The sequence below is a fragment of the Diadema antillarum genome, unplaced genomic scaffold (assembly GCF_040938485.1).
Source record: "Diadema antillarum isolate AM-2024a unplaced genomic scaffold, OU_Dant_1.0 seq00000792_RagTag, whole genome shotgun sequence".
NCBI classification, from domain to species: Eukaryota; Metazoa; Echinodermata; class Echinoidea; order Diadematoida; family Diadematidae; genus Diadema; species Diadema antillarum.
This window is the reverse complement of record NW_027271679.1, coordinates 355,990-376,778: the sequence shown is the minus strand read 5'-3', so window position 1 is coordinate 376,778 and position 20,789 is coordinate 355,990. Positions and strand designations below refer to the sequence as shown.

At 38.2% G+C, this 20,789-nt stretch overlaps 1 protein-coding gene across 1 annotated transcript in view; it reads right to left on the bottom strand.

Annotated features, from left to right (window-relative positions):
* LOC139739278 (melatonin receptor type 1A-like) overlaps positions 1 to 19,983 on the bottom strand; it is a 31,351-nt gene extending 11,368 nt beyond the window's left edge. The window contains exons 1-2 of the mRNA XM_071649887.1: positions 19,782 to 19,983; positions 8,963 to 9,116 (exon numbers count right to left, since the gene is read on the bottom strand). Of these exons, the coding sequence (XP_071505988.1) occupies positions 8,963 to 9,116; positions 19,782 to 19,983 (356 nt within the window). The remainder of the gene's footprint in view (positions 1 to 8,962; positions 9,117 to 19,781) is intronic.
* Positions 19,984 to 20,789: the final 806 nt, after the last annotated feature.

The following is a 20,789-nucleotide window of genomic DNA, read 5'->3' as shown; positions in this document are numbered from 1 at the left end:
ATTCTTGCCTTCTCGTAACGAAATTGAAAAAACCAGAACATCTGAAATTGTTCAAAATCGCTTCTTGATAACGATGAAAGCAAAGGAAACTTAGTGTTTGTAACCACTATGACACGTGTCTACAGATCTGTCATGCTCATAAGAAACGTAACTCACAGGAACATAATTTTATACAGTAAGTACTTGGTTTGGAGGACATTTAGATGCCGACTTTTCAAGAATAATACACCAGCACTGACATTAACTGATGAAAAAAAAAAGGAATGCCCAGCTTCTTTATCCAATTAGCTCATAGGTAATTCCTTGTAGTTGAAAAAAAAAAAACGAGTACACATAAAAATATAGACTTCCCGTAACATGTATCACAGGTCATGATCTCCACATTTGCTCCTCTTAACTTAAAAGAAATGAATATAATATCTAAATTTGTTTTAAATGACCTTTAAACAATATGAAGAAAAATAAATCTGTGTCTGCAAAGGCTTGACACGTGTCTAATACTGGGTCACGCTCATATTAAATGTAGCTCACAGGAACAAGGAATTCACGTGTGTATAAAATAATACTGCAGAGAGGGTGCAAAGTTGAACCCTTTATTGAGGGTGCGAAAATGTTCCCTTGGGTACATCTTTCCACCCACACTAAGTGGTGCTAGATTGCACCTCTTCTTGAGGGTGCATCTTTCTACCCACACTGAGTGGTGCTAAGTTGCACCTTTCTTGAGGGTGCGATCTTGCACCCTTTACCTTTCGGCGCACCTTTGCACCCCGTGTAGCCTTTACATCTTGGTGCAACTTTACATCCTTTCGTGAGGGTGCAAAGAAACACCCAAAGTTCCAAGATTGTGCCTTGTTTTGAGGGTGCAATCTTGGAACTTTGGGTGCTACTTTGTACCCGCAAGAAAGGGTGAAAGTTACACCCTCGGGAGCAACTTTGCCCCCTTGAAAAAGGCGCAACCTCGTACCTTTAGGTGCAACTTTATGTCCGAAGGATGCAAGAATGTACCCTCTCGTGAGGGTGCAATCTTGTGCCTTATTGGTATGATGTTGCACCTATGTGGTGCTTATTTGCTCCATGACTGCTGCAAAATTGCTTCTTTAAAGGAGCAAGTCAGTGTCACTGCCTGCTCCTTTATAAGGGCAATATTGCCCATCATCTCAAGGTGCAACTTAGCATCACATAATCGGGTACGATTTAGTTCCTTAACTACTCTAAACCTTGAATAGTGCGAACTGATATATAACTTATGTTGTTGTTGAACTCTGCAAAGTAAATAGGATTAGTGTAACTTGAATCTTGTGAATCATGAAATGTGTGTGCGTGTGGAATTTGTGAGTTGTGAAAATGTTAATGTAAAAGTTAACTTAGTTGTGTTTGAATAATATACTGAAACCAAAAATTTACCCAATTACCTTTTCAATAAGGTGAGCACTATATCTATCAAACAGTTAACCTTCTCGGCAAGAGTATACATCAGCATAAAGGAAGAGGTGAAAATATGATATGCAGTTGTCTGGATACGTTTTATTCAAAACGTTCTTGAATGCGTACTTATTCACATAATCTATAAGAATAACATATGCTTCTTATACTCAAAGCCTCTAAAACAAGAGCATGCTTCTTACACTTCTAAAGTATACACCATATCTTAAAAACAAAATGTAAGAGGATTTAAGAAGCGGTTTGTATGCATTCAAACGAATCCATATTTCTATCTAAAATCTAAAACGTGTCTTGTAAAAGGGGAATTCGTTTTATAATGCGTTTTTTATGCCAAACCGTTTTTGTCTTAAAGTCCTTATCTCGACATGTCTTGGAGTTCACGCTTATTGAAAACATGAGATTCTTGGCACGTAGATTACAACTATGGTTTAAAGAGTTAACTGAGATACGCATATCGTACACGGGCATTTCGATGAAAACATTAAAATACAAGGTACTGTTAATAATATGCAAATCAAACTTGATACCAGCCCTTATCGGCAACCAATACAGACTATGGAGGACTGCAGTTATAATTGTGTTCAGATATTGTTTTGGGTGATATACGCATGCCGACTGATTTGGGATCAATTCGAGTCCCTCGAGCTGAGATTCCGGAACTGCGATGAGCAAACCATCATTATGCATAACAAAGTGACTGAGAATAATGCATGCACCAGTTTCTGTTTCGTTGTTCTATACACAGAAAGTTGTTTCGTTTTCCAATCCTGTGCAGGCACACAGAGATTTACAGAATTCAATCATCTTTGGCTATGACGCCATGGTCGCGTGCAAAATGAATGCAGCTTATCTAACTTAACCTGTAGTTACTGAATAGGGGACTACTGTATATTCAATTTATACATTATTATTCGGATGATAGAACCTGTCAAAGAGTAAATTGCGGATATTATATACCATTGTCAAATTCACTTTCTGTTCTATACATAGTATCAATGGAATGTTATGAACCACTTCAGCATTACCAAATCATGAAGTAATATATCATGATTATTTCCCTGAAACGGCTACATTTTGTATGAGCGGGAAGAATTTGGCATCATACATAGCAAGAGTCGTGACTACAAAACTAAATACATGTATTATACAAGGTTTTAGGACACTTTGAATCATGCCCCCCCCCCCCCCCAAAAAAAAAAAAAAACAAAAAAACAAAACAAAACAAAACAAAACCAACAACAACAACTTAGTGAAATGTTGTACAATGTATGCCCGACTTCCATTAACCTATGATCTTTGACCTTTGAATACATGGCCCGCATTTTTTCAACGAATAGGCATTTTGATGCAACGTAGGTATTATATAAAAGAAAAAAAAAACGTTTTAGGAAAATACCTTTAACCACTTCAGAAATAATTATGGAACAAATAGCAAAATATTGACACGTTCACTTCTTCCGTAATGACATGACAGAAAACTTTCCTCACCGAATCGTTCTGCCGTAATTCATGAGCAAGTCATGGATATATACTTAGTTCGATTAAAAGTATACATTGAGTCATTGCAAAAGCATCTAATGAAAAGTATGCTTCAGAACTACATCATTGTCATTTATTCTATAACACTAATAATATAGAGCTATTGGTCCGCCATATTGCCTAACAGGTCGTTGTCCTCCTACCACGTTTGTTTAGCAAATAAGGCACAGAATTTATTTTTGCACTTGTTGCCAAAGACTCTAATCTTCTTTATCGCTATTCTCAGACATAATGCTGGTACTGTATGAATTAGAAACGGAAGCTTACAAATATTCACGGTCTAACAAGGCAAAAGCGAAGTGATGTCTCGTCCACGTATCGACTTTGTGATTACAGAGATTTTCAAATGGAAAAGGCCTAGTTCATTGACTTTTTGACTGTTGACGTAGTCGGACTTCACCAATATTAACACTTGATAGCAATCAGATGATCTGAGGAGTGAATTTGGTGGTCATATAGCTCAAAAGTGTGGAAAGTTATTGAAAGAACACCAGAATACTATGTCGACAGTGTTTATCAGGTGAGATACAAACATAGAACAAGTTCCAGTGGGTTTCAGGAGGTTACTTTTCCAGCCAGGGCTATAGTCTAGCTGGTAAAATTGGGTCTTTGAGGGCATCTGGCGGCTACCCCCCCCCCCCCCACTTCTTAAAACGTCTGGCAACGGACATGCATATATCCTGTACGTGTAAATAACAAGTTCCAGTGGGTTTCATTAGGTTATATTTTCAGCTAGGCTAGCCTAGCTGGAAAAATTTGGGTCTTTAAGGGCGTCTGGCGGCTGCCCCCCACCACTTAAAACGTCTGGCAATGGTCATGCATTTATCCTGTAAGTGTAACGAACAAGTTCCAGTGGGTTTCATTAGGTTACTTTTTCAGCTAGGCTAGCCTAGCTGGAAAAATTTGGGTCTTTAAGGGCGTCTGGCGGCTACCCCCACCACTTAAAACGTCTGGCAATGGTCATTCATTTATCCTGTAAGTGTAACGAACAAGTTCCAGTGGGTTTCATGAAGTTACTTTTTCAGCTAGGCTAGCCTAGCTGGAAAAATTTGGGTCTTTAAGGGCGTCTGGCGGCTACCCTCCACCACTTAAAACGTCTGGCAATGGTCATTCATTTATCCTGTAAGTGTAACGAACAAGTTCCAGTGGTTTTCATGAGGTTACTTTTTCAGCTAGGCTAGCCTAGCTGGGGTTGGGCCTTTAAGAGCGTCTGGCGGCTACCCCCCACCACTTAAAACGTCTGGCAATGGTCATTCATTTATCCTGTAAGTGTAACGAACAAGTTCCGATTGTTTTCATGGGGTTACTTTTCCAGCTAGGCTAGCCTAATTTTGAGGGGTCCTTTTTTTGGCCCTCCTGGCCACACCCACCACCGATGACCAGCCAGACGTGCATTTCCATACTTAGGGGCATATGTACTAAATTGCTATATACATAAAAATTGGTAACCTTTTCAGCTAGGCTGACCCCCGCTGGCTCCCGGACTATTTGTGCACATTTGACTCATTAGGCGCGGTCAGACTGGCAAAAGATCGAGGAGTTTAAGATCGCGAAGTTTGGGCCATTCGTACGCGCGCAAGAAAGAGTGCGCCGTCCGATGGCTAGTGATTGTGACGTAACAATGCGCATCTGTACAATGACAATGGTCTCGCACTTCGGAGACATCGCCCGCAAACAGACCGAGAAGTTTCGCGAGAAGTTTCGCGAGAAGTTTCGCGGGAAGTTTGTGGTCACAATGGCAAAACTTCGAAATCTTAAAGTAGTCCAAGAGTATTAGTTTTAACCTGGACATTTTTGGTTACAAGCTGATTTTTTCAGGATAGGTCCAGAAAAATGTCTACAATAACATACTAAAAGTCCTCATAAATCCTCTTTGAGCGTTTTCCGCAATCCAAGATGGCCGCCAAAATGGCCGCCATTTCCAGAAATTCTTATATCTTTTCAACCAGAGAACCCAAATACAAAATTTAAATGTCTAGATATATGTTTTGAAGCATGAAGAACTCAATAAAACACATATTAAGAGATGTTGATGCACGCAAGTACCGTAATCCAAGATGGCGTCCAAAATGGCCGCCATATTTCCTGAAATTCTTATAACTTTTTAGCCAGGTAACCTAAAATCAAAATTTAAATGTCTAAATATATGTTTTGAAGGATGAAGAACTCAATAAAATACATATCAAGAGTTGTTGAAGCACACAAGTACCGTAATCCAAGATGGCGTCCTAAATGGACGCCATTTCCTGATTTTTTTCTCATTATTTTGCAAGTAGATTTCAACTGTACACACTTGGAATGTCGAAACACATACGTTTTGAGTCACAAGAAACCAAATATAATACTTATTCAGAGATGTTGAAACACAAATAAAGCACTTAAGCACTTTCAGAAAGCCAAAATGGTATTCAAAATGACTGCCATTTCCTGTTTTTCTCATAACCCTGAAACTAGGTAACCGTGATACGCACCAAAAATGTATGAATTATATATTTTGAGACATAAGGAACCCAACGCACGTAAGAACAAAAAAAACCCAAACAAACAAACAAACATGTGAGTTTTTCGCAAAAACCAAATGTTGCCCAAAATGGCCGCCGTTTCTATATCAAAAATCGCTCGGCCCCTTTCCACAGACTTTGTACACTTTTGAGATTAACAAATTTCCAAATATGTCATCAAAAAGTGTGCACTAGATCTTTCACTAATACAAAATGAAAAGGTTAGTTCCCTCATATTGAAGGGTAATTTGCCCTTTATAATCCTTCCAGCGCTCACTTACCCCAATATAAATTAAATACCCCTTTAACAACTCCCAAATATTCCATCAAATGTGTGCAAATGATATGTTTATTTTCATTTCTATTCAAGTTTAAAAGCTCCCTCGTGCTGGAGGGGATGGGGATACTGAGACTATATACTCTTTGAGGAAGGACAATCAATATCACGCCAAAGGTATAACACTAGGCCGGCTAATGACGATCATAGAAATACAAAACTCCCTCCAGTCGAAAGTGATGCCCCCCCCCCCCCCCCCTCCCCGCCCACATCCTCTACTAGCTCATTACCTTGAATATACTATAGTCTTTATTCTACTTACACTTTTTAATAGAAACAAAAATATAGTATTTCATCAACAGTATGCACCATAAAACCCGTAACCTGAAAGAAAAAAAAATCTCCATTTTGTGGAAGGGCTCATCACCTCATACACCTCCCCCGCATATTTCCATAAATATATATTTTCTTACTTTTAGGACAAACCCAAATTTCAGATATTTCAGAACCAAAGGGTGCGCTAAATCTCTGAATTTCAAATTGGAAAATGCCAAAATCGCCATCGTATGGGAAGGAGTATTCTTTTCACATACTTTCCCCTCCCCGACACTTTCCTGAATATTTCCTAACGTTTTCAAATAGAAAACAAATATCGGATATTTCACCAAAATGGGTGCAACAGATCTGTGAATTTCTAGTCTGAAAATACGAAATTTTCCCTCGTGTGGGAGCAGGCAACCCCATGACCGCATTTCCATGATTATATATCTTTTTGTTACTTTTTTGATGGAAACAAAAATCTAATATTTTACCAATAGGGTGCATCAGATGTCTGAATATCAAGTCTGAAAATGCAAAATCTCCATCATGTTGGGGGGAGGGGAAAGGGATCCCCCTTCCACACCCTCCCATATATTGTCCATTTCCCTGAATACTACTTTAAACATTAATTTCTTACTCTTCGATGGAAATAATTCAATATCTAACGTTTGCACTATATGTTTCACTTTCGAGTAAAAAAAAAAAAGAGAGAGATTCCTCGTGTGGGAGAGGAGTATCCCTCCTCCACATACCAATAACTATGAGTGCCATATTCTCTGATTTCTATCTATTTCATAATTTTACCTAATCTACACGAAATGAATAAGATAATTTAGACATTATATGTTTAGGTGGAGCAATATACTGCACCAAAGAAATTCACTGTCATGTGATGAATTACACATTATTTTGTAGCACATGTGGATACTAATTTTGAACATTTCGCAAACATTTATGTAGCACAGATATAAAAAAGAATTGTCTTTACTTCTCAAGTGATAAGTGACATTTTCATTTAGAACTCACTTCATGGTAGACATCAAATGTATTGGTAATAAAAAGGGGCTAGCACTAAATTTTCATCTCATGTGCTTGAGGTGACGAAAATGTACAGTGTCGGGGCGATCGTTAACGGGCTGTAACCTGGATGAAAGGCAATTAAGAATTTCTGAAAATGGCGGCCATTTTGAACGCCACATTGGATTACAGTACTTGTGCGCGTCAACATCTCTTCATCCTTGAGTTCTTCATCCTTCAAAACATATATTTAGACATTTAAATTTTGTATTTGGGTTACCTGGCTGAAAAGCTATAAGAATTTCAGAAAATGGCGGCCATTTTGGCGGCCATTTTGGACGCCATCTTGGATTTCGGTACTTACGTGCATCAACATGTCTTGATATGTGTTTTATTGGGTTCTTCATGCTTCAAAACATATATTTAGACATTAAAATTTTGTTTTGGGGTTCTCTAGTTGAAAAGTTATAAGAATTTCTGGAAATGGCGGCCATTTTGGACGCCATCTTGGATTGCGGAAAACGCTCAAAGAGGATTTATGAGGACTTTTAGTATGTTATTCTAGACATTTTTCTGGATCTATCCTGAAAAAATCAGCTTGTTACCAAAAATGTCCAGGTTAAGGCCTTTTTTGACCTAATGCTCTTGGACTAAAGATCGCGATCTTAAACTTCTCGATCTTTTGCCAGTCTGACCGCGCCTAACAGCATAGACATGATAGAAAGGATTAACAGTCACTCTCCCTCGTCTGGGTGGGCTTGACCAATCTCTAATCCTTTTATCTATCAGTTAGCATGTAGGAAGGTGGTAGCTAGCTGGAATGGTGTTACGGAGTATACTTGGGTGACCCGCACCTCGTCATAGTTAATGTTTGCCCATATTTGAATCACATTTCGCCACTGAAATTCTTTGAAATCCAACTCTCATACTGGAAAAATGCTGAAAATTCCAATGGAATCACAAGTTCACTGATCAATATTGAAAATTTGCAGCTATCGTCGTCAAACGCGAACGATGCAAAAAAGTTGCGCGCCAAGGAAGGGGCCCGCAACTCGTCACCCGCTCTCCCATAGACTTAGCACGTGAAAGACGTGTGCGGGTGACCGTGATGTTCCCATAGACATACACGTAAAAAATGCGTGCGGGTGACTTATAACACGTATTCCTATAGCCCTATTAAAATTTCAGATTTTCGCGAAAAACTGTTCGGTTTTCGCCACAATTTGCTTGGTTGTGATAGCCCTGCCAAGTTTCAAGCGTATTGAACACAGTCCCGGGCATACATTTTTGTTTAGTGCGCTCAAAACAATTTTAAGCGGGGTGACGGTATTCGGGCCCCTGACGAGGTGCGGGCACCTCACTATACATCCCAGTACCGACGGAACTATAGTTTACTGTTCCCAGTTGGGGATGCCACTGGTAGCCAGATGCTCGAAATGTCTCTCTGTCTTTCTGTCAATCTCTAAAGCTGCATCTGGTTACTAGACGATGCATGTAATCGTAATGTTTACACATAAACATAAACACCCACATAACAATGTATATTATCGTAATGTATGTACAAAGACACAAAGAATTTAAGCGCTAATTGTATGCATGAAGTACATGCAATATATCATATATCACATATATAATATATAATATATGATTTATGTATATATATGTGTATAATATATATACATATATATATATATATATATATATATATATATATATATATATACATGTAATAGTAATATATATGCATGTATGCATCTCTGTATGAATACATGACAGTTTATTATGAACAGGAGAGAAAATGTGTATACTTCTTGTCTCATATGCTTACTGAATTTTATACCTCAAAGAATCAGAGATTCCTTACGTGATGATGCAGATTATGGCGATCATCTCACACAGCCACTGGTTCCTGATGAAGATGCCAGCTTCGCTCCAGATGCTGCCCGTCACGGAGGCGAGGTTGACGATGATCGAGACGCCGAGGTCGGCTACGGCCAGGTTCACGATGAACAAGTTACCTGCGGAAAGATATGAAAATTTCCATCACACAGTACTTTACGCAATTTCACTCTCTATCCCAACATCGGCAAATAAAGTATATACAAAGAAACTGACATACATAACTCTGGACGAGTCTAGGGCAATTACCCCCTGGGCAATTACCCCGCACCCTTCCCCTGGCCCTAATCCTAACCATAATCCTGAACCTAACCCTGACCCTAACCCAAACTCCTAACCCTAAACCTAACCCTAACCCTAATCTTTATTCTAACCTTACCACCAACCAGTATTTGGCCGGGGGGTAATTGCCCTCTGGGGGTAATTGCCCGGATACGCTCTGGACATAACAATAGTGGCCACTAAACAGCACGTCATACGCGAAATCGTCCACACTAAGATTGTAAACGGAAAAGTCCTTTGACTAGCATTCCTGATTTCATTCCTTATACCGGAAACATTTGAGGATCAGCAGATAACGGGTAGACTATTGCAAGACGTTTGAAATACTGGAAAAAAAAATCCCAATTTATTATGCCCTCTTACAACCGAAAATGAGACAACAACGTCAAATTATTAGAACATGTGATTTTATTATTTCGACATGTACATCAAGGCATGGAATTGCATTGTATGATAAGGATTGAGAAACCCATTTATCATAGATAGGTTTGGCAGACGCACATTATCTGGTCTGTTAGATTACTCTCCCGCTATATCAAATATGCAAAAGCCTATTCAAAATACAGGGTTCCATGAAAAAGAAAAAAGAAAAAATATATTCCAATTAGACTAAACACGGTGAGATAGCGTACCATAATTATTTTGTCAACCGGAGGTATTCAACACCACTTATATTATGACCAGATAAGTAGCTACTTTTATCAATGAACTAAGACAAGTGCACAGAATGTTACAAGAAATGCACAAATTGCTTATGGAGTCTTCCCCCAAATCTGTGTTATTTGCTTCCATTTAAACAAACAATTTATTATCATTATTATTTTTTGGAGGTACCATGTCAACATTTGAGTTATGTAAGTTTTCAACTAATTCTAAAAGTAGGAGTTTGGGGTAAGTAAAGAGTGGAATGAAATTCCAGATGATATTAAGTGTATGATTTTTTAATAAATGTAAGTTTCATTTAAAACAGCAGTTGTAGTCGAAAATCTATGATAAGTACAAATGTATACTAAGGAAAATATTGGGTTATTGTTTGTTTGTTTGTTTGGTTGGTTGGTTGGTTGGTTGGTTGGTTGGTTGTTCATTTCCATCTGAGAAGATGGCTGGATAGCCCATATTCAGCTACACTAAGCTGGTCTTCCATGGGGTCCAGTTGGATGTGAGGTTATAAAGTTTGGTATTATGTTATGTGATGAGTATTGTTGTTGTTTTGTTCTATGGCATTCTTTTTATTAATGTCTACATTTCCTTCATGTTCTATGTTCATATTTTTTCTCTCTCTCCATGCGTTTTTTCTTAAAGTGTATCTTTGGTCAAAAAATATTTTGTGATATGTGAAAGAAATGTATTTTAGTAATCTGTTGCACTAACAATCAGAAAAAAATGTTACATAATTATAAATGAAGAAAAAGTATATTTTGATATAGAAAATAAGAACTAAATCAGTGAGTCTGAAAGGAAAGACTATCAACATTCTTTTGTTCTCAGGAACCAGCAAGAGATAAGGCAGCCTGGGAACAATAGCAAATTTATAGTCTTCTTTTCAGACCCATTGGCTTTAGTGGCAAGTTTATAACTTTAAATGTATTTTTCTTTGCTAATATTGAACTTTTTTTCTGATTCTTGGTGTAATAGGTTGCTGAAATGTAGCTCTTACACATATCAAAAAAATATTATTTGGCCAAAGATACATTTTAAATCACTATTTGTACATTGAATCTATCGTGCTATGACTGGTCACGTTTCTCTGTTATGTCGTAAGCACGGACTTGCAGAATAACAGACATTGCATAACTGAGCAAGTTTCTCTCAGCATCTTGTTGAAAGAAAAATGAAAATGAAATGAAATGAGTTGTCGATTCCAGTGAAGAGAGTGAAGTCATCTGGAAAAGAGAAATCATTGATGTCACCAACCGCTGCAACAGACAAAAATCAACAACATGTCGTATCCTCCGAAACGTTTCTGAGAGTAATTGCTAATTCGGTTTTGCTTCAGATCCACCTACTGTTTTGCATCTGTCCAGTATTTGTCTAATTAGGGGTCAGTTTAAGTGGTATAGCATTCTTTAAATTCAGGATATGGGTTCGTTGTTTTTCCTGCTTTCGTTTCTTTTCTTTTCTTTTTTTGCTTTTTTTTTTTGCTTGCACGCGTCTCTTTTTGCTTTCTTCTTGAGGTGCTCAAAAGAAGAACTTTGAGAAATAAGTAAGATTATGCTAAAGCCAATGTATCTCTGAAAAGCATACACACACGCACGAACACGACGACCATAGCCACTCATCAGCGCTGTGTATTTCATAATTTGGAGTCAATTATTTGGAGGGTGGCTCTTAGAGAGTTCAAATTACAACACAATTTTGGCTATTGTGGAATGAGTTACTAGTTGTTGTTTTTTTTACTCAAAATAAAACATCGGCGAACTTGGTATAAAAGAAACGTTTCTATTTGAGCAATGTCCTTTGTGAAGGCATGGTGTCTGCTTCCGTTGAAACTATTTTTAGGTAAGGAAAAGTTGCAGGTCTTTGTTTTTGGTGAGTTTCTGTGTTTGTCCTTTCACTATCTGGTTGGTTCTTAAAAATATATGATATTGATATTAGTAAAGAATACAAAGATAATTTAATTCCCAAGACGTAACGACATTCTCGTTGTATCATGATGCCCACTGCCTATGAAATAATGACTGAAGCAGTTCACCCGTTTTCATCAGCTTATTTATATACTACATTCATAGCGCTTCATGCGAATTAATCAAACCAAATAAAACACACAAAAAATAAACAAAGAAACATGATATCAAAACGTAAGTGATGATATTCGGTGTACTTGTTTTCTATCCACGTTGCACAAGGGGTTTTTAAACATCACGAACATGATCCATAATCCTGTCGTGTTTGTATTAATTTTTATCTTGACCGGTAGCTTACTTTAATGTACGTTCATTACCTCTCGAGGAAGAGAAAAAAACAAAACAAAATCAAAGCGGAAATTCACAAAATCTCCCAAGCGCTCTGCTAATTTTTTGAGGAAAATATATGGGTTTGCAGAAGATCGAGATTCAATTAAGACTATCAATACTAATACATGTTCTTTCAAGTCATCTAGAAAAGAGAAATCATAGATGTCCCCAACCGCTGCAGCGAGATTCAATTAAGACTATCAATGCTGATACATGTTCTTTCAAAGAGCAACTTGCAAACATGCTCATGCGGATGATATTTCATGCCGGTAGCATAGTGACCAAAGTCGCGTGCGACTGGTATCCGTTTGCTTTTTGTGTGCCAGCATGCCTTCAGCTGCTAACAGTGATTTATGGCATTAGGCTACAATGACTCAAACGTAAGGCTTGGTAGATAATTGTGGTAAAGTGCAGTTTTCTCACGTTCCAAGACAAAGCTTTGCATTACCTTCCCGGCCAGCAACTGCTTAACAAGAAAAATTTAAATACATGCCGTATGGTATATGACGCTCATTTGAACTTGTTGTCAAGGTAACATCGCTACCATCACTTTCCATGGAGTCATTTTTAGACAGAGCTGTATGAAATACATATAGTACTCTACCGCAGTGCCCATCAAATTTACGCTCTCTTATTCTCTGCACAGATCCTCCTCTATAACTCTCGCTTTCTGAATCTTTCCCAGTGGTATATTCTCCGTCAATCTATCCTCAGTACACCTTTTCCCAATCTCGCTCCTGCCCTTTCCTTTCCTCCCCGAGTACACCATTCATGCTCCACTATTCTTCCACGGGCCATTAGCCATTGCAATTTTAAATTTGTGTCAAGCCATACGGATTCTCGGCTTTTGTCGTCTCCTTGTCCAAACACACTCTCTGTAATTTGTCTTTTCAAGGAGAATCTGACATTTCCTTCCAGACGTTTAATGCTGCATTCATTGACCATGCTTCATACCACGAGGCTATAGTGTTATATACTTGTAGTCACGCTAAGGCACGCCTTTGATAATGGTGTCCTAGTTTCTAGTTTACCATGTCAAAATTGCAAAAACATCGTCATTTTGCTCACATGCCATATTCCAGGGGCCGTATTCTGAGAGCTAATTAAGTGTCTGATTAGCACTTAATTACCGAATTGGTATTCTGAGAGCATGATTAAGTAGGGGGTATATTAACTACCATAGCAACAAGCGTTTTGGCGGGAAGGACTTACGCGTTTGCGCGTATCAATGCGCGTGCACCTCTGAGAGACCTTAATCACAGAGTTAATTACGAATCGGTATTCTGAGGGTGTAATTAAGTATGAAAGTTAATGGAAAACTTAATAATACCAAAGAGTGTCATTAACTACTCCGATATCACACAATACATCGTGTTTTCTCTGCCACAACGATGCTTACCGTCTTCGGTAACCGAGGAGCGGTTGAATGGTGTTATCGTGGTATCCGTAGAATTCAGAGAAAAAAAGATATATATAGCCGATCTTCGAGGAATTTTGTCATTTTATGTGAGCAAAGAGGTTGAGATCTTCGCGTGCGTAGGTGAGGGGTTGTAATCAAATACCGGAGTGTGCGCACGGAGCTCTTGGGTTGTAATTACAGGGGGCGTGGAGGAGCGCGCATTGAGGGCATATTTGCGCGTGTAATCATCATTTTGGCTTCTAACAACGCGTCTGATTGGATGGAATAACAATTAGATGGGAGGGACCTAAGATAATCACAGGGGACTTAATCATACCTTAATTACGTCCTCAGAATACCGATTTTGCCCATGATTAAGGGGTAATTAACTTCACGACTTAATCACGAAGTTAATTACAGACTTAATTACGACCTCAGAATACCACCCCAGATCTTGCGGAAAGAGATATAATATTCTCCATGTAAATTAAAATATGGCTGCGTATAGTAATATATACCTCGAATAGAAATGAATCCATCTATAAGATTGTTGTTATTGGTTGTAGCGTATCAGGGTTAAACTTCGAATCTATGGAGATTAATCAAGTCATCTGAAAATGGTCAAATGCACTGCCCGAGCAGACACTTTGTGGGGCTGAATTCTTTATAAGAGTCCACTATTATTATCATTATACTACTGACCTGTGTGTCACGAACTTTTTGCATAGTATGTACCATGTATGCACCATCACTTTCAAATCAAAGGTGCGTGATATTAAATAGATGGCCATTCTGTCGTATATATGGCCTACTCCAAACAGGGTAGCGGGAGGGGGGGGGGTTAACCCCTTCTGGAAAGAACACAGTGTCCCACAGTGTGTTCAATGTGTGGTCACGCAGTCGACTATAATAATGTGAAAACGCTCGAATTTAACAGTGTGGGGATGATTTCACACTGTGTTTTTTTACAGAGTGTTAACATGGTAATCATCTGTGTCACACTCTAAATTGATGATTCATAATGTGTTCACACTATTAAAACGCCAGAATTTAAACAGTGTGAAGAGAATTAACACTGTGTTTCTCACACTGTGGGACACCGTGTTCTTCCCAGCAAGGACCTTACATGTTAAATACATTTTAATGGCTTCCCATGCATCTGCTTTGCTGAACAGCTTATACTCTGTACAATGTGTTGTTAAGATTCATTACTTATGCTTCTACGCAATATACCATGTAGTATGACTTTCACAACAGTCTTTGCTGTTCACATAGAACCGTTTGTTTCAATTGCACAAAATTTAATGATTTTCATAAATGGGCGATATGTTTCCTGTGTTCTCACTCTCTTGTAGACATTTTTTGACTTCTTTGATTTTTTTGGCTGATTTAATACAATTGTTCAGTTTCTTCTAACTTCTTACAATGCATAATACTTAGTAATGTGTTCTACGTATGAAATTCAGGCTATACGAGATCCACGATATTCATATGGTAATAGGTTCACTCACCCATTCATTCATTCATTCATTCATTCATTCATTCATTCATTCATTCACTCATTCATTCATTCATTCATTCATTCATGTCCACTTTAAATCGTCGTTGGGTTTACAAAGTGTGCATTAAAAACAAACAAACAAAAAATACGTGGTATCTAAATAAATATGGTAGCAGCGGAATCACATTTGACCGAGGTTAAAGTTGTAAAGCGACAAAATAATTGGTGGCAATGTATGAGGTCCTGTCGAGGTAACTTTTCATGTACAATCTTTACGATTCTTATAGTACTTGAAACTTGAAAGCACTTTATGCATCATGATGTCTTGCACTAATCACTCTAATGCAAGAATTGTTGCACATTGCAGGATCTAAATGGGATATTTTTAGTGTATATTTCCCGCTAATGTTAAATGTTGAAATGTTTCTTAGCTTTTAAACCATGGGCAAGACATTCTCTTATGGTATTTCAAACGCGGATAAGCGTTAAAGAAACTGAAACTCCCGAATTCCGACGGAAAGAATTAAGCACGTTCGTCTACATATTAATTAGATACTGAAAATGTAGTCAACTCCATCTGAACTTTCTCCACATATCGCCCAAATAGTGCAGTATTTGCTGAGGGCATGATACGTTATTTGATTGACGTGTCAGTCAGTAGGCCCTACGTGGTTTAGTTGTCAAGAGCGGGTAACAGCATATGCACGTGCCCATTACTAGAGAATTTTATCACAAAGAATTGCTTTCGCGTACAGGCTCTTGAAATATCTTTTTCCCGCCTTAATCCGTCAGAGATCTAATCTAGTTAAAGTTCCTTACTTTATCTATCACCGTGCCTTGCTTTTGTTGCATCTAGCTTCAATGTCATTTCCTTCTGGCACAATAATATTAGTGCCTCCTCTGGCCGATAATACATTCATCCATGAAATGTATATCAAAAATTCAAAACTGTTTCAAAATTTTGATGAAGCGTCGTGTTTGCCACGTCGCTTTACAATTATTGCAAGAGGTGAACTATAGTACACCAAAAAACTTCCCTTATTCGACACAATGACATTGTACAGCCTTTTGCGGTTAACAACAGAGGTCAGGGCAAAATGTCCAAAATGACGTCACCGAGATGTAATGGAGCAAAGATGATTTCCTCCAGACGTTCTGATATCTACAAAGAAATGCCGGAATTCAATCAAGTTTAGTTTGAGCACGAAACAGACCTCTTATTTGACAGATGTTGCAGTCAACGTCCAATAACTCCATAATATATGTACCACGTGTCACAAGGAAACAACAAAATCTTGTACTAAATTTTGAAGCATTTTTGCTACTTTAGAATTATGACCGCAATAAAACAAATGATTTCCACAATATACAGGAAGAGGAAAGGAAAACAATATTATATCTTGTATATTGAAATATTTCTGTATTAATGCGGTGTGTGTGTGTGTGTGTGTGTGTGTGCAGTACATCCAACCACAAGCTATGAACAATTGCTAAACCTATCAAACAAGGATACGAAGCCTTGGTCACACACAAACCAGTGCAATCCTCAGTGAATTCATTATCATATCCATAGATTATCATAAACTAATGGCCGCAGCTATCAATGATAGTATCTTGTATATTATTACGTATGTACCTTTCATAATAGATAGCCTAGCGCTCCCTGATCCCAACTCGCACACGTAGCATTTAAAATTCCGAATGCTTAATAATTTGTACTTTACCGGAAACGATGGAATTTGCAAGGTTTTTTGTGGAATACTCTAAATATTTAAAAAGTAACCAGTTTATGAATAAAGAGTAGACACATATATTTCATTAAATTGTCTTCAGTCATATCTCCGTAGAAACGGAACAATCATGATAATCCGTGCATAAAAATTTCTCTCAAGATACAGCAGTTTTCGTGCCGTATTTTTTCAAGCAGAAAAATCCTTTATCTGAACCTTATTTAACTTCAATACTGCCTCACATATAGTATGAAAGTATTGTGTTGGAAAGCTGTAGCACTGCTGGACTATAGTCTGTTATGACTGAAAAAAGGTGTAATTCGTGTTTCATTACAAATTCTGTTATTTTACAAACTCACCCACCTCGCATTAAGCCAGTATTTCATCGAGTACATGATTTAATTTGATTTGATTTGATTTGATTTGATTTGATTTGATTTGATTTGATTAATGCCAGAAGACACCAAAAGTTTATAATAGGCATACACAACAAATAGGCTTCCACCATTGAATCAGGGAGGTGGAAGAAAGTCCACCTCCCTGATTGAATCGTCTTTTACTTAAAAACTGAAAAATTCACACAATGTAAACCTCGCCATTCAACAAAATATCACGTCATGAACCCCTGATCTATCGGTACTGTATCCCTGAAGTCAATCAAATATTATGGACCGATTGGAACAATCAAATCAGCTAACGCAGTGTGCTTCATTCCCGTCTATTAGGGCACACTTAAAATCACGTATATGTTATATTTGCCCTGCCAAATCTATTGTTCTTTGGCAATGTCGTCACTTATTTAAACTGTGCTAAACGATATCTTTTTAGGGTTAACCTTCACTTTCCTAAAAACAGATAAACCAGAAGGTTTCAACATTTTAACTTTTTTTTTTCCTAATGCATATTGGATTGTGTGCTTAAAAAGAACTTTCATAACATCGTTAACTTTTTGTTTGTTTCTTCGTTTGTTTTGATATATTGTGAGCGCAATGAATATTTCTATTTGTTCATCTACGAACATAAAGTTTTCTCTGCATAACCCTGACAATAGAAACTCATATTGAGTCACCATTTCTATCGTTTCATGAAATTCCAAAACCATTTTTCATTTCTTGTAAACGATCGAAGGTTGATAACCAACGATTCTGGGTATGCTTATGTTGCAATTGAATACTTTCGTAAATTATCTAGACTGCTGCATTTCTTTCTTGTAATTTTAACAGCCACGATTATAAAAATCATTGAAGTAAAACCAGTGTTCTAGATTGGTCGAACTATACATAAAGCCGTCTCTCGACTCCAAAGTGTTCCATTAGATTAAAAAGAAACAAACAAACAAGCGCATTTATGTACTTTTCACAAACATATGAAACGAATACAGATAACATTTCACATCTCTTCATTATAGCAGCATCATTTGCATTTGTGCACGAATAAACTTGAAAGAAAAACAAACATAACAATGCTGTTAGTTGCTCTGGTATAGCATTCTGATGCCATCGGTGACCATAGAAAACGATTGTACCATAGAAACTGTTTGTTTGGGATTCTCTCGCTCCCCCCCCCCCCCCCCCCCCCTCTCTCTCTCTCTCTCTCTCCCTCTCCCTCCCTTCCTCCCTCCCTCCCTCCCTCCCTCTCTCTTCCTTTCATTTGTGGAAATGATTGAAGCAAATATTGGTGATTCATGAAATAGCTTCAGCTTTGCCTTGAACTATAAAGACGGCAGTAATAACTCCGTTTAATGTTGTACGACTGCAGAAAACCGCTTCGCATGTACGTACATCGTGTACATACACTAAAAAGCTTCAGAACCGTTGGCATTGGCAATCATACAAACATTATTCACACTTCCCCAACGTCATGTGGTCCATACAGACTTCCGTGTCTCTCTCGAGAAAAAAACAAACAAAAACAAAACATGTTTGTAGACGCCTTCTATTCAACACAGACCAGAACGTAACGTAAAAGCGAGATAGGCCTAAGTCAAATCACAATCAACAGCCTTGACGGTGTGGTCAATAAAGGTCGCTTATACCTGAAAGAAACTCTGAAGTGACTTATGTCATAGTAGTTGCAAAAATATGACGTGTAGCCAGGTATAAATATCATTCAGGGCGTAGGCAATCAATGAAATGGAGAAATAACACAACGTTTTATTATAGTTGAAGCTGAACAGACCTTTTGCTTGAACTTGAAATTTAATCTAAAAGCTATTTCTCCCTTTACATATCCATCGGTCCATTTCGGCCTTCATGTACATATCGTGCACACATGACGTGTACATACCAACACACATCCCTAAAATAATAGCACACACAGAAAATTGGGCGTGTCTATTAAATACATTCATTATCCATTATCATAAAATTATTGTTTTATTTAATGGTATTTATTATCATGAAGATAATGCCGTTCAACTTAAAGGCGGATAATTATCCATAAAATTATCACAGGTTTGTGGGCAGGACAGAGACGTGCAAACATTTTTTTATTTTTTATTTTTTTTTTTTTTGGGGGGGGGTATCATCCTGTCTTTGTCTCGTTTATTTCTTTCTTTGTTTGCTTTGGGGGTATGATTGGGTACCGATACCCACGAGTCATACAGTGCAAGAGTCAACTACAGTCCACGAGTTATACAGCTCACGAGTCATACAGCCCGTGAATTCGACACTAGGCACACAAGGCCCACGAGACGGACAAATTAAGCCCCGTCTTCAGGTGTTGTATCTGTCGAAATGGTTGGCTGTTTTTACGTAGTGTCGACCTCGTGGGCTTTATTTGCCTAGCTTCGAACTCATGGGTTGTATGACTCGTGAGCTGTATGACTCATGAACCTGTTTTTAATGTCGCACTCGTGGGCTGTATGACTCGTGGGTGTCGGTCTCGTGGGATGAACCCGTATGGTTGTAGTTTCTTACCAATATTTCTGAGGCGACTGTGGAGAATCACCGCGGCGATGATCATGATGTTGCCGAATGTGCCGAGAACGGCGATGAGGATGGTCCAGACCTGGACGAAGGTATTGATGCGGACCTGGTGGGCGTAAGGGTTGACCAAACGACTGTCGATGGTCGCCATCAGGGAAACCTCCATCGGCACCGATGCATTTTCAGGCAACATGTTTCCGAGGGAGGTAGCCAAGGTCCTGGTGAATTGCTTTTTGTGAAGAGAAGATTAGGGAAGCAGCTCATAATTATAGTTCGCCCATCAGATGATCAAACTGATCAAGGAAATGTTTCCTCTTCCTTTTTGTCTCTCCATCTTAATATGATACATACATAATTATTTAACCATTAAATAAAATAATGACACATGATTTTAATCTCACGGTAGATCTATGTGTGATTGACACAAAAAGTTTCAAACCATGCATACGAATCTGGTAGGCATCTTTATCCTAGTAACACAATATCTTGAAAGAAAATAATGAAACCAGTAGCACTTGTGTTTTTAAGAACTCTAAGAAGCCGGAAAAAAGAAAATATCATTCGAACTCTTTTTTAGCTACATTGCACAGAAAACGCGTTAGAAATGATTTTTACCCTCTACACGCTCGCGTTTTGGATATAATGCATCTTGGATGAGCAGCATAGACATTGTAGGCCTACCTATTATATTATGAGGAATCACCGACAACCAGGGCGTGAGGACACAGCTTGATATGAAACACTTCTTTAATCGCGTAAACTTTCTTCTTTGATTTGCAAGCTATTTGAATCAAGATCAAGCCTCACCTATGTTATTGCCACTTGTATATCACCATGGAATATATCCCAAGCAATCAATTGTACACGAAGAGGAGGTATTACCAAATCTAATGATCCCAGTTTGCAGATTCTCTGGTCCAGATTTGGTTTGTTTGCTTCTACCGCTGTTGGCGCATTTTGCTACGGCCACGCCGTCGAGGTCAAGGTGGACATACAAAT